General features: G+C 33.1%; 2 protein-coding genes across 2 annotated transcripts; one reads left to right on the top strand and one right to left on the bottom strand.

Moving 5' to 3' along the window:
• The first annotated feature begins 1,448 nt into the window (after nt 1–1,448).
• On the top strand, nt 1,449–4,676 carry LOC8284604. Its single transcript, XM_002519776.4, has 9 exons — nt 1,449–1,941; nt 2,143–2,294; nt 2,387–2,482; nt 2,592–2,654; nt 3,164–3,232; nt 3,325–3,427; nt 3,515–3,586; nt 4,026–4,114; nt 4,207–4,676. Exons 1-9 carry the CDS (start codon nt 1,596–1,598, stop codon nt 4,357–4,359), a joined length of 1,143 nt encoding a protein of 380 aa, XP_002519822.1. The 5' UTR covers nt 1,449–1,595; the 3' UTR covers nt 4,360–4,676.
• A 61-nt stretch (nt 4,677–4,737) lies between these two features.
• On the bottom strand, nt 4,738–12,342 carry LOC8284605 (acetylornithine deacetylase). Its single transcript, XM_002519777.4, has 10 exons — nt 11,848–12,342; nt 11,049–11,293; nt 10,788–10,896; nt 8,429–8,567; nt 8,293–8,350; nt 8,198–8,215; nt 7,913–8,035; nt 7,576–7,729; nt 7,419–7,452; nt 4,738–5,049 (listed from the first exon to the last, which is right to left on the bottom strand). Exons 1-10 carry the CDS (start codon nt 12,169–12,171, stop codon nt 4,946–4,948), a joined length of 1,308 nt encoding a protein of 435 aa, XP_002519823.1. The 5' UTR covers nt 12,172–12,342; the 3' UTR covers nt 4,738–4,945.
• Nucleotides 12,343–14,620: the final 2,278 nt, after the last annotated feature.

Here is a 14,620-nt window from a genome sequence, read left to right as displayed (position 1 = left end):
AAACTGAGTAACAAAAATATGCAAAATCTCACCCCTGCCACCAATTACTTCCTCCCCCCCCCCCCCCCCCCCCTTTTTTTTTTTTTTTTTTTATATTACAAAATCTTTTGAAGCAGTTTGTTCCTAGTAATTCATGGAGGATTTTGATCCCCATAGCCTATTTCAATTAGCATTAGCTTTTCTTCTAATTGGTGCATCCTTTCTAGTAATTATTCTTTTGTTCTATGAACTGTTTTTGTGGAAGCAAGCCAGGAGTAATCACAACGCAAATACTCTTGAATCACCGATGGATAGTTTTGAATCAGAGGTCACAAATCACGTTCATATGAATCACATGGAATTATTTTTACGACTACAGGAGGATTTAACGGAGGCACAACTGCAAACACAACGATTGCAAAGAGAGAAGCGCCGTCGAATACGGGTAATAAAAAATCTTCCTCCACCAATAGATTATGATGACTATAGAAAAACAACAAATATAATTGAATGTGCTATTTGCCTGGAAGAGTTCGGGAGTGGAGATTTGTGTAGACTTCTCCCCCATTGCAATCATATTTACCATTTGGAGTGCATCAATCGATGGTTAATTGAAGAATTCACTTGTCCAATTTGTCGTAATTCTGTTGCTTGCTGATGCCTAAGCTTGATAATATTAACATGTAAATATATCTTTCAATTTGTTTCAATTTTTTATATTTTTACTATGTTTAGTTGAAAATTCATAAAAAATTCATTTCATTTGAGAAAAAAACACGAGAAAAAATATAAAATAGAAATAATAAAATTTAAAGATATATTTTAGTGTTATGAAATGTATTGATTTATTAATGTAAAATTTTAAATTCTACATAGTTTGTTAGAATTTAATTTAGTTATAAATAATTTCATATAAATTTAATTATATATAATATTAAAATAATTTTCACTCAATTTAAAGCAAATCAATTTTTTATTCACATATGAATTCCATAAATTTTATGAATTTCAATCAAACACTATATTTGTTTCAGTTTATCTTAATTAGACATGATTTTTTTTTTTTTTTCTTTTGTAAAAATCAAACTCCATCCATTAATGGAAAGGAGAGTCTTGATACAAAATAGAATGCAGCTCCAATGGAGAGGCAAATAACCAACCATCAGGTAGCCAAAAGTAATTAAAGTTTTTACATAACCAATGGACGGCTCTATTAGCTGCACGCCTGATCCAACCAACCTTGGCCTCCATGCAATAAGCTTTGCGCAATTCAATTTTAAGAATTTGAGCAATTGAAAAGATGGAAAAATTACAGCTCAACAGTAAACTAAAATTTGATAAACCCGCCAACGTTATCTCCACATGTCATCCTCCCATTGGCCAACCTGATTTTCTCCGCTTTACCCCTAAATATCAATCATATCCGGAATCAGGAATAACATATACCCAGCGGAGCAGGCCCCGCTTCACTCTCTATCCTAACCGTTAGATCAATCTCATCCTTAAGATCACACGTTAAACACCCGTATACCTCCCTCTCTCAGCGAAGTTCCACGTTCCAAAATCGAAAACCATTAGAAACGTTACAGAGCTATGCTCCGTTCCGATACGGGTAAATGGAGCTAGCATTGGTATCTCGAACTCCGAATCAATCAGCGGCGTCGTTTAGTGGTGGAATTGCTTCTTTCTCGAGAATTAGTAATTTTGCAGCAGCGCGAAAGAGAAGTGATGGATATAATAATAATAATAATAACAATAATAGAAGAGTTGTTCAAGTACGGTGCGCTAAAGCCTCTTCCGAGAGCAGCTCTAGTGAAGGAATGAAGGAAAGAGAGGGTACACGCAGAGGAGGATTCACGGGAAGTGCAATGGAAGTGACCACATTTGATCGGAGTTTTACTGAAACTGAGTTTCCAGTTTGGGAGAAGATTGGTGCTGTTGTTAGACTTAGCTACGGAATAGGTTTGTTTCTTCTTCTTTAATTTTTCTTTATATTCGGTTGGATAGAAAGCCGCTATCCGCTAATATTGATGATGGTGGACGCGTCTGAATTCTAGACTTTCCTAATTTTGTCCATGTATTTGTTTCTTTTGTCACTTTTTTTTTCTAAACTTGTTTAGAGGAAGTAAAATTGTTGGTTTTTTTCGAAATCTGGATATTCAGGTATTTATGGTGGGATGGCTCTAGCAGGAAGGTTTATATGCTCAATAACCGGAATAGATAGCATGGGAGGTTTTAATCCAACTTTGGATGCCGTTCTTGAAGGACTTGGATATGCATCTCCACCAATTATGGCTCTTCTTTTTATACTTGATGTATGATGCCATTTATTTCTGCCTTGCGCTTAAATTGGTCTCTACATACCCTTCTTCAATTTGATTATGAATTGTGGATGATATGATTATAGGACGAAGTGGTGAAGGTGTCACCTCATGCTCGAGCTATCAGAGATGTCGAAGATGAAGAACTCAGAAGCTTCTTTTATGGAATGTCACCTTGGCAGGTAAACCTTTTCTTTATTAATTAAATTGTTACAATTCTATGATGTGTATTATACTTTAGTGGGTCTCCGTAGCAAGAGGACTTGATTTTACTTTGTACCATATTGGCAGTTTATGTTGATTGTTGTTGCAAGTTCTGTTGGAGAGGAGCTTTTCTACCGAGCTGCTGTTCAGGTCTGATTTTTTACTCTCTTACATTTGTAATTTAGAGATTACTTAACTTTTCTAGATTTTACATCGGATTATGGCCATGGTCATCATTGTTTTAGATTAGAGACTCGTCAGTACACTTATATTTTCTTTAATCAATTTATTCTGCGTGCCCTGCTGATGTTACTGTTAGTTCATGAATTGCGATATTATGCACATTTTAGTGATGGATTTGTACCAAATATGTCAGTGTATTTTTAGTCTTTGATGCGTTTTATATGCAGAAAAGCCATGGTTTCTGTTTGTTTCACCTTTCCATTGGTGCTGCTAAAAGCTTTAGTGTGTTTCAAATGCTTCACGAGATATTCAGTGCCTAGTTCTATAATTATTTAATTGAGTTTTGCGACAACATTGCATCATTGTAATTCTGTATTGCAGTTATCTGATAGAGTCCAATATTACTTCTTATCTACAGGAGATACGGAATTTTAATCCTTCTTTCTCAAAAACATAATTTTTTCCTGACCTTACAGGGAGCATTAGCCGATATTTTCCTTAGAGGTACTGATTTGATGGCAGATGCTCGAGGAATGGCATCTCTGGTATGTGTGGTTTGTCTGTCATATAGACTCCCTACTTATAGTGATGAAAATTAGCTAGGAACAAAACCTTGATGTGTTTCCACAAATTGCAGACTGGCGTACTGCCTCCATTTGTTCCATTTGCTCAGGCATTTGCAGCTGCACTTACAGCTGCTCTCACAGGATCTCTCTATTATGTAGCTGCTTCTCCAAAAGGTGAAAATTCTCATCACTTCTGGAGATACATATATATTTTCCTTATTTGTGGCAATTTCATTTATTAGTTGCTTGTGTTCCTTTCAGATCCCACTTATGTCATTGCACCAGTTTTACAATCTCAGTCTGGCTGTGATGACCTGAGAAAGCTCTTTGCAGGTGTTCTTTCCCCTGTCATTTTCATTCCATTCATAATCCTTCAGCCTGTATATTTCCTTTGCCTTTCTTATTTAGATGACTATATTTCTTATTGTTCCACGCAGAATTGATTCTTTTTATTCTCTTTCTGGTGTCATTTTCTTTTCTCTATTGTATAAATACTACGGACTTCTCAGAAATGACTGCCGCGCTCTTTTAGTTTAAAGTTTATTTTGGTTATAAGCATACTGTGCCCTTTGGCTTTAGATATATTATCATAATCTTGTTTCAAATAAACGTCACAGGGACGAGTATTGATATTTAGTCTTGTCACACTTCCGTTTATTAGAAGTCGGAAAAAGATTAGAAAGATGTTTCATATCGTTGCTCCACTCAGCAATTGTTTAACATGCTCGAATTCAAATTTTATTTATTTTCATTCTTCCCATGAACACTGCAGCATGGTACGAGAGGAGGCAAATGAAGAAGATCTACTCCCCACTCCTAGAAGGACTTTTGGCTCTTTATCTTGGTTTTGAGTGGATCCAGGTAAAGTCTTAAAGACATATTTATTGACTGCGTTTAGAAGGCTCAAACTAACAGATTTATGCTTCATTAAAATATTCTGATAAATTTTGCAGACAAATAATATTCTTGCACCAATGATTACACATGGCATATATTCGGCCGTTGTGTTGGGACATGGACTTTGGAAGATACATGACCATCGTAGAAGGCTGCGCCAGAGAATACAGCAGCTTAAATTTGATAGAATAAACTCAACAAGGAAATGAAGTAGCTATGTGAGAAGGAAAAAAGAGCGAGAAACTTGAATGCTACATCCTGAGATAATTGTTCATTTCAGGTGAGGATATATACTGTTGTCTGTAAAATGTAGAATCAGATTGTGTATATTTATAGGCCCCGAAATTGTTGTAAACATAAACAAGCATAGGAAGTATACTTGTAGGAGAGGGTAAATGAGCATAAAAGAGCTAGTCCCTTTTGCAAATGTCTCTTCCAAGGGGTGTTGTTTTTAGAGCGAATGTTGTAGAATATGAACTCTAAGCTATAAATGCCAGAAACGAATAAGCCAAAATTGCACTAGTAATTTCTTTTTTCATTAATTTTCTAAATTTAAGGCACTCTTCATGCGGACAACATAACAATTATTGAACTGCCAAAAAATATATATATTATAAGATCAAGTTTGAAGTTCTGGACGGTAACTTGTATAGCACAAGAGTGAAACATGACCAATCTTAAGCCTTTTATTAGGAGTAGATTAGCATCCCTTATCAGCAATTGTTTGCGTCTATAAATAACATGTTCATGAGGTAATCTAGTGGGGATAATCTGGGCGTTAAGTGATGTTTATGATCAATCTTCTAACTGAGAGATGATGCTAACAAAAACTCGGTAGCCTTGGCACATATCAGAAAGCAGGCAGTACTCATTCTTGGCATGGTATGTAGCCATTAAACCTGTCCAAGTAACCAAAAGATAAAAAGAATCATAATGACAACCTTTGGTACATGAATAGATACACTTTAAAAGGACACCTACAAAAAGTTTTTAAGATATATGATAACAGTTTTTAAGATTTTCTTTTTGTTAGAAAAATGTTTTTCTATTTTATTTTTAGTAGAGTACTAGTTTTTTTAGAGAGTTTTTCATCGCTTTGAATTTTATTACTTTTTGTATTTTTTTTGTCAAATTTTTATCAATATTATTAAAATTTATTTTACTTTTATTTATTCCAATTTATAATAAAAATAAGTGAAATGTTAAAAAGCTATATTCCAACCTGTTCTACTTTGATTTGGATTCATCTCATCTTCTACCTCGTTCAAGCTCGATCAAAATATCTCACACTCGAACCGGTCTCAATCACTAATATAATTTTACTGAGCCGAACCTGTACAATGATAATGTTTGGATTGGCTCTTATTTTCAGTCCTAACCATGGCCGGTGTCTGATTATGTGCAACTTCTTGTGCATTTTTCCTTTCTGTACCCAAAGTTCACTGGATTTTGAATGCACTGTAACTACAGTTCTCTTAGATTATCTTTATATATTGGTTCCCTAATCTCAATATGCCTGCATTTTTATTTCAATTCTGGAAGATTCTTGAATTTGAACCCTAAGCTAAGTGGTCCATTTAAAAATTTGATGCTCAAGTTGTGTCAGTCATATTCCCAGTCTTTGTTTCTATTAATTGATAAAGACTACCAGAAAGTGAAGTCTTGCTGTGGATAGCAGCACTTGAAAACAACAAAGGGGGGCCACCAAGGATTATGCAATTAGCCCTTCAATAAGGAGATGAATGATGATTCTTCGGCCACTTCCAACTCCAAAAAGAAAAGAAAAAAAAAAAAAGAAATTTCAAAGACAAGATCCAATTTAAGGCATTTCCTGAAGATAAAGAATTGCCACTCTTTGCTTCCACCTAGACCCTTCCCCACCCAACTCCTAAAAGTTAAACCTTTATACGCAAAACATCCTCTTAGAGGTGGCAATCTACCTCTGACCTTATGCTGCCCGGAAAAATAAGATAAGGATAACAACCTAATAATTTTTGACTTTTATGACCCAGAATTTTCCAAGTTGTGTTGGATTATGATGCATCGGCAAAGAAAAACTGCAAAAGGAGCTAAGGCCTACAAAGACCATATAGAAATTCAAATTACCTAAAAGGTACAGACTTCCCTCATGTCTATGTCATAATCACAGGGACGCACACACCTTTTCATTACCAAACATTTCTCATTGCACTTTTATCCCACACCTTCCCAGGCACATCATTTGCATGGAAATTAACTATACTTTATGTCCCACCGGATAGGCGTCTTCCAAGTGAGAGATGGACCTTTAAATAATTGTTGTTCTTCTCTTAGTAGTAGGAAACTTAGAATGTGAATTCAATTTTAATACTGGTTTAGGATTTCCTTATTTTATTTAGTGTTATGTCAAAAACCTAATTAGTATAGGTTTAGCAATTTTAATGTTTTAGCTCTATATATAGCCAACATGAATTAACTTGGGGGTAAAGGCTTATTTGAGTAAAGTTGAGTTGATTTGGGTTCTCTATATAAAAGTTCGCCTACTAAAGCACATTTAGGTTTGGGTTAATTAAATTGTTTTAGGTTGGGGGGAGAAAATTGTTCCTACATCAGCTATTCAATATCGTATTTAGAAACATACATGCTTTTAATAATAAGAATTTATTTTCTGTTGATGAAAACATCTCCAGAAATTAAGGAATGCAAATGAGGTTTTAAAAAAAATTGGGGCACATCCATGGTAGGGTTTAAGGACTGAGGAGGCCCTGTTGGAGGAATTTTGCCTTTCTGCAGTATTTGAGCTTAAGGAAACCTTTTAATTTACTTGATAGATCTTATAATTGGGCCCCATTAGATATATATTACACAGGAATTTTCATGAAATATATATATATATATTTTTAAACTTTGTACCAGTTGTACTGCAGGGTGTTTATATGTAGTTCCCTTTTTAAGTTTTCCTGCAGTGTATATGCATAATATCTTTTAGAGGAAGTGAAAAGGTTTCCCACATCAACTTTCAAATGTTAAACTAGAAATTCTAAATTCACTGACATAGTTAACCTTGTTCAAAGTCCATTCTCAAACTCTGAACAAATTCTAGAGGAGATGAAGAAAACAAGAATAAAACACGGGAAAAGGAAATAGATGAATTCAAGAAGATTAAAAAACGCAACCATAGACATTAGATTGTTTATATAGACATTAGATTGTTCAGCTTGATCTGAAAATGAAGAGAAGAGTGAACAAAAAGGAAGAGAAAAGTGAAGAATAAGATAGTATATCGTACCATAGCCAGCAGTTTGAACATCAAAGCCTTCCTCCTACAAAACCCAAAGGAACAATAATCAAAGGAACATTAATATTACACATAATACAAAAAGGCAAAAGAAATGATAAGGGCTAAAAAGAGGCTAAACTAACAAAGGAAGGGTTCAATTTCTCACTTGCAACTCCCGAATCAGTGGCAAACTCCCAGTGATCGAGTATGGCTTTACATGACCAACGACTTTTTCAGTTGCCTTACACAATACATGAAAGCCACGAGAATCAAGATTACATGCCACTCCAGACATCGCCTCTTCAAAGGTCAGAGTAATGCTGTTAAGAATAAAGTAAAGAAAATTTTTTATCACTGTTTAGAAAAGAGAATAATTCTTAGATGAATAAAATTAAGATATAGTAGTACAGTTTCTTCAATATGGATGTCCTATATTTAGATGAGATCAAGAGAAAAAGGCAATTGCTTTTCTACACCAAGGGTGCTGTAAAGAGAAGGCACACCTCCCTCTCAGGTTTTCGTCAGGTAGAACATATTTTGAAACTGGACCTCTTGTACCTAACTTCTCTATGTTCTCATTTATGTCATCCACATACTCTTGTAGCATATTCTTCACGTCTACTAGACTGCAATGCATCAAAATAAGTAATGAAAAGCTAACACCAAGTGATATTGCTTGGAGAAGTAAATGGATGAATTGTGCACCACAAAACTAGATCCAGATCCAATTTCAAGACATCTTAACAATAAGTGATGATATTCCATATTGAACAGAGGCAGGTGCTTACTTGTAGAAGGGAGTTAACCTGCAACAGAAGAACAAAAACATGAGACTTCATGGTTATATCAGTCCTATATATAAATATTCTGATGAGATTAAAACCTGACATCTCCTGAAATTGTACACTCCCCAGGAATTTGGTTGATCCCTCCTCCAGGATCTGGAACAAGGAAGACAGAACTCAGAAAAATAACCTTTTTTTTTTTCCAAAATTATTATTTGTAGAAGTGAAACATACAACTCCATTGAGTTGGTTTCATAGTTGATGCCGTTGCAAATCCATAGACCTGCTCTCTTGGATGAGGAGGAAAGTCCTTGTAAAAGCGTGATTGCATCTCTTGAAGTGCATCCATGGCTAGCTCCAAGGCATTTATAGCCTGAAAATATTCCATACCTCTCAATTCATAAATCAGTCGAAACTGGACAATAGCAAATTCTTAAATTTTGAATTTAACGGTTCATTAGCGATGTGATGATAGGAAATGCAACTAGCATTAACGTCCTAAAAGTTGAATGACCAAAGAAAATGCAACCAAAGAGAAAACTACTTCGAATAGGGTTACATGTTAAAACAAAAACTAAAATTAAAATAATACAAATTAAGAGCTAATTTAGAAGTCAAGACTAAAGATGCATCTTTTTTCCCTTCTTTTACTCCCCCTTCCGAATAATACTTGAAAACACGGGAGTTAAGGTTTATTCAACATAAGTACAACCATGCAAGACAAATTCAGAAGTTAAAAATAAACCTTAATCATATATATGCATGAATGTTTCTCTAGTAAAATATGATAGTCAGTTAGCTGTGTAACATTACAATTTCAGCATGTTCCTATCATTATCTCATTCTATGTTTTATGAAGTCTGGATTTGAGATCTCTGAATGATGGTAGAGCAAAAGAGAACATGAAGAATCATTGGTGAGCAAAAGAGATCATAGCAACTAAGTATTTTTTTGCTATGAGAAATGAATAAAATAGGGTGCCAATGTGAAAAACACAAGGGTGTGTTTACTTTGAGAGAAACAGGATGCTTTTTCTTTCTTTATTTTCATCTCCATTTTCTAAATTAAGTTTCCAACGGTAAGGAAGAAAAATCCTACAGTGGAAAAACTAAAGCATATAAGCATAACCCCAAGTTTTTGTTCAGGTTCTGTAAACAATAGCCTTCCATTTTTCCGAACTTAAACAGAAACTTCAGAAAAGAGTGGAGCAGTTTCTAGAGCTCCTGATCGTTTATTGGAATAGAAAAATAGAAAAATAGAAGCTAGAAACTGTCTTGCACACTTTGCTTTGCACACACTTTATCAAGGACCATCTTTTAGCTATTTGCTGAACACCACATAAGGAGAGTTAAATGTGGCAGGCCCATTCTAACTTGTACCTTGTCTGACCATATGTAGCCTAAAGTGGTCCGCACAACACAGCAGTAAAAACAAGATCAGTGTATTCCTACAAAAAGTTGGTGTTCATTACTTCACGCAGGACAAGAAAATTAAAATTATTTGTCCTGCATCATTTCTAGTTACTATTTTGACCAAAACATTCAACCTTATTTATCCCCCTGTTAACTTGATTCATCTGCAGCCAAATTTTAAGGTTAAAACAAAAAATAAAAAGAGATTCCATTCAAGTTGCTTTCACATTAATAATTATCCTAATAACCTCAGGTCATATTGTTATCAAATTTCAGTTAACAGTTTGGATAAGCACTAGGACTCCACTACTTATTCTTTCTATTTCTAACATGCAAAGTAATTCTACATCAACTGGAATAGTTATATAATGGTCATTCATGGAAGCTGCACCTTCTGTTTTATGATTGTCCTTGTAGTTATATATCCGTATCTTAAATCTTTCTTTAGTTTTTCCTTTTATTACTTTTCTATATACATGTAACTTCTTGTTTGGATTTTGTATGATCACATTACAATGTATTGAGTTTGATTGCTAAGTTGAAGTATAATTAGTTTATCTCTACTCATTGTGAAGTTTCATTGAAACTTGTGGACCATTTAAAGAATTTAGTAACCAGACAGAATGGAACTAAGACCAGGATATGCACTCTTGTTCCAGTCACACAGCTTACAAATTCATACCTGTTCGTCATTAAATAAGATAAAGTATCACGAATAACCCAGAAGTAAAGTAAACAGATCCTGTGTTTGTAGACCTCTTATATGGAATGCTGGCGTCAATTGCATAGTATCACACTTTGCATGGTATCTTCAATTCAATACATATCACTTGATATTACATATAGTCATAGGCTTAAGAACACACAACAAGAGCCAATTCTTGAATTAGCAAACTACAAATGGATGTTAATTAAATAGTAAAAGCTTCCTCAATCTTTTTCCTGAATTTTTCTTCTCATTTTTATTTGAAAAACCAAAGTTGCAAAGTGCTTCACACCAAATTTTTTTTTCCATTTCCATAACTATATAAAGAATTGAAACCCAGAATCAGCAACCCCGCCTGGTTTAAAGTTTCAAAATTTTATAGTTGAAATATGATAATTAGTTCCTCTAAGAGAAAACATGCAAATTCGCAAATATAAATAAAGTAATAACAGAAGACAGAGATTTCAAAAATAACCTTATGTGCTAAACCACTGTGAAAAAGCTTCCCTGTCACATGAAGTTTCCAAGGTATCATACCACCAGTACCAATGCAAGGTTGTTTATCAGCCGTATCAATCCAGAATCTACAAACATAAAAAGCCCATTGAATAAATTGATTTTCGTATTAATGGGGAAAAGTGAAAATAGACCAACTTTTGTTAAGATTGATCATTCTAAAAAATGATTCTCGTATGATAATCTCTCTTTTCCCAAAAAAGTATAGCAGATTGCTTACAGAGGTCCTCCTTTCAGCTTATCAAGCAGCCCATCTTGCACAAGCGCATCCACACCGACTCCTGTTATGGCAGAATTCTCTTCATTAGCTATGAAGACAGCAACTACTGTTGATTTCAATTTAGGCTTTTTCTCGGCCAACATCTTCATGAGTTCTGTCACAACAGCAACATGTCCCAAACAATCAGTAGTTCCACGGCCACAAAGTTTATCCCCATTGATGGTCAATGAGAATGGATCAAACTCCTGAGAGTGTAGACAGCATAACAACGTTAACGATCATCTGTATATCTCATCCACAAATGACAGTTAGTTCCGATTAATAAAATAAGGAAATCAACTTAAATCTATGTCCTAGGATACAAAGTTGACATAATACATTCCATATTGTGATAGCAATTAGAAAAATCGATCAGGACAGTCAAATAGAAACCAAGTGGTGATGCAATGGAGCTATTTACATAAGTAAGTTGGAGAAGGCACAACTTTAAGAAAATGGATTAGCTGAAATCAAAAACTTGTTACAAGAAATTTCAAATCCTGATATCAATTCCTAAGGAATCCAGCAAACAAAAGTCGAATAGCAATAAACTAAAACCAGCAGGCCAAATGAACAATTTAGTACAAATAACCCAGAAGTGTAAGGCCTAGACTGATAAAATTGCGAAGCTTCAATAAGAGAAATAAACAAATAAATCGAATAAAAGAAACTGAAGGAAAACTTGAAATGAAATTGGTAAACCCAACAGACAAGATATTTATTGAACTGGTATAAGCAAGTAAAAAGGAAAGAATCAAACCCAATCGTTGGGGTTAGCAGTGACAACATCCATATGCATGCCAACAAATGACAGGATCTTTCCAGGCTCAGTGCCAGGATACTCAACAATAAGATTGCCTCGACCGGGGAAATAAGAGACATGATTCACAATCAAGGGACCTCCTCCAGAGGTGGTGCTGTAAGGGAGGAGAGAATCCAAGACATGCTTCACCACCCTGTCCTCTTCTGGGATCAGCTCAGGTGGGTTGTTTTGGACATGTTTCGACTCTCCTATGATCTTTCTCAAGAGGGTAACAAATGACTCCTTGTCCAGTTCTCCTAGGATTTCTTCGACGTTAGCCATGGAAAGAGAGAGGATATGTTCAGTAAAGGATGCTACTTTTGCCTACTAGATGGACTGGATTCTTATAATGCAGTGAAAGTGAAAGATAAAATATTCGGTTACTCTGCTGCGTGCTGCTACTGAATTGGATTCCTTTTTCTTTTTTTCTTTTTTGAGAATTTGAGTGAATTGGATTCCTAAATGCTCGATCTATCGTTCATTTATACAGTGTTATTGCGAATAAAAGGATAAAATTACTGTGAAACCATGAAAGGATGGGCCTTGTTTAGACCTCGGGCCAGCTTTGGTCCGGCCTGAGAATTTTGTGTTCAGGCTCGAGTCTGAGCCAGCACGACTGCTAAGTCTTATCATCTTCACAGAACCTAGCCCCAAAATGTAATGTGCATTCTATTCTTTTATCTGTAGTTTTTTGTATTTCAGTTGGATTTTCGTTTTGAACTGATTTTTTATTTCAGTTGAATCCTGCATCTGCAGTTGCCGAATATCTGGTATGGAATTAATACAGAGCTGTAAAATTAGGATTTTCTTTTAATTAAAGAAAAAGGGGGGCTAACCGGTTAGACAGTTATGGCCTCTTTGCAACCACATTTAATTGCACTGCTGTGGTATTACAAGATCACAGTGATTACTAGTCTTATTAGGTACAATAGCTTTGTTAAGATTTCTGTTGGGTATCGAAAAAGCAGATTTATGATATTTTTTATTCAATATTATTAATCTTTTTATTTTTTTATAAATTACTTTTCCCTTTAAAAAAAAAAAAAAACATCAGTCCCCCTACATTTTGTGAAAATAATTTTTAAAATTGAAAAATATCTATAAAATTAAAATTAAATTGAAAAAACACTTTTTTAACGTTAATGCTAAATACACTCTAAATCTGTAGATAAAAGTATTATCATAAAATATTGAAAATGTCCAATTCAAATCAAATAATATGTATACCAAGTTCTTTTGCTATCAACCTACCATTTAATTTGAGACTGGTGTTACTACTAAACCTTAATACGCTTTACGATTTGAATAAAATATAAGTATAAATATTAAAAGAAAAAATAATAAAAATACTCATGTATTTTTTATTAAAATATGGTATTATTTTTTTATTTTTATTGTGTTAAAATATCAAAACTATAATTATTTATTTTTTTTAAATATAGTTTTAATTATTTTTTAGTGTTTCAAAATTATTTTTTTGGTAAAATAACCAAAAAATAACTAAAAACAACCACAGTGTTCTTTAAATAAAATTGACACGGTAAAAATGATATTTTTTATTAATTTTAAGATATTTTTAAATGTTCCTAAATTAAAATGATAAGCTCGATCCAGCTTAATTGAGCTTACCTTTAAAAGAATTACTGTGCTGGGCATCACTTATTATTAAGAGAATATATGTTATGCATACAACTCTACATTATTTATATATAGAGAAAAACACTTGATGTGTATATATAGGCACATGTTGGAAAGCCTATGCCCAAATCTAAATTATTTTAGATGAACTCCCCTGTCAAACGAATATAAACATGAGTCGACATATGTCGGAATGATGAATAGGTACGTTACGTCTAAAAAGTGATATTGGAATTTAAATTTATTTAAAATATAATTTATTTAAATTAATTTTGAATTTTATTTAAAAATCTAACTATATTATTTGTAGCATAAAATTTTAAAAAAATCACGTGATTTCACGTTCTTATACTCGAGAAATAGAGATATTTTTATATTAAATGAGTAAAATATGTTTTATTTTTTTAGCACTTTGTAAGTACATTTAATGTTTTTTTTAGATTATAAATATTAATTAAAAATTATATATTTGATATAATAAATATTTTTAAATAATTTAGAGTCTGATTAGATGTTTCATGATCATATTAAATTGTTAAAATATATATATTCTTTTAATTTTATTCAGATTTAAGAAGTAAATTTCTCCTTTGACATAAAAATATCTTTGTTCCTTAAATCAAAAAACGTCAAATTACATAGTAATTTTTTAAACTTCCCCCTATTTATATTAATTCCAAATCTTGATAGTACTCCCCAGTAATTATTTAAGTATATAATTATATTTTATCTTTATAAATATATATTATGAGTACTTAATTAAATAATAGATACTTTATCCGCTAACAATTTATTTACATGAATATATTTAAATAATTAGAGTTCTTGTTTAACAAATTCATGTAATATATAAATATTAACAAAATTAAGAAATTAAATAAATAAAATAATGAGACAATAATGCTAACTAAACAAACAAAACAAATTTATAAAATCTAAATTAATCAAACAAAAATTAGAAATATAATTAAAATACATTTAATGAGTACCTACTAAACTCGAGTATAAGTAGACATATGTAAAGCGTATCAATTATCCGTGAATACAAAACTCGACTCCTACAACTAAAATCCGCATTATCTTTTAAATCCGT

The sequence above is a fragment of the Ricinus communis genome, chromosome 5, assembly GCF_019578655.1.
Source record: "Ricinus communis isolate WT05 ecotype wild-type chromosome 5, ASM1957865v1, whole genome shotgun sequence".
Lineage (NCBI taxonomy): Eukaryota > Viridiplantae > Streptophyta > Magnoliopsida > Malpighiales > Euphorbiaceae > Ricinus > Ricinus communis.
Note: the sequence above shows the minus strand (reverse complement) of the source record. Positions and strands in the feature narration are given on the sequence as shown.

What these genes read in the sequence shown, in the direction of transcription:
- LOC8284605 (XM_002519777.4), bottom strand. Translation starts at nt 12,171, where the DNA reads ATGGCTAACGTCGAAGAAATCCTAGGAGAACTGGACAAGGAGTCATTT. An exon ending in GAAACCAACTCAATGGAGTT is followed by an intron (nt 8,351 to 8,428) that starts GTATGTTTCACT and finishes TCCTTGTTCCAG; the next exon opens with ATCCTGGAGGAGGGATCAAC. An exon ending in TGTTCAAACTGCTGGCTATG is followed by an intron (nt 5,050 to 7,418) that starts GTACGATATACT and finishes TTACTTGGACAG; the next exon opens with GTTTAATGGCTACATACCAT.
- LOC8284604 (XM_002519776.4), top strand. Translation starts at nt 1,596, where the DNA reads ATGGAGCTAGCATTGGTATCTCGAACTCCGAATCAATCAGCGGCGTCG. An exon ending in TAGACTTAGCTACGGAATAG is followed by an intron (nt 1,942 to 2,142) that starts GTTTGTTTCTTC and finishes CTGGATATTCAG; the next exon opens with GTATTTATGGTGGGATGGCT. An exon ending in CCTGAGAAAGCTCTTTGCAG is followed by an intron (nt 3,587 to 4,025) that starts GTGTTCTTTCCC and finishes TGAACACTGCAG; the next exon opens with CATGGTACGAGAGGAGGCAA.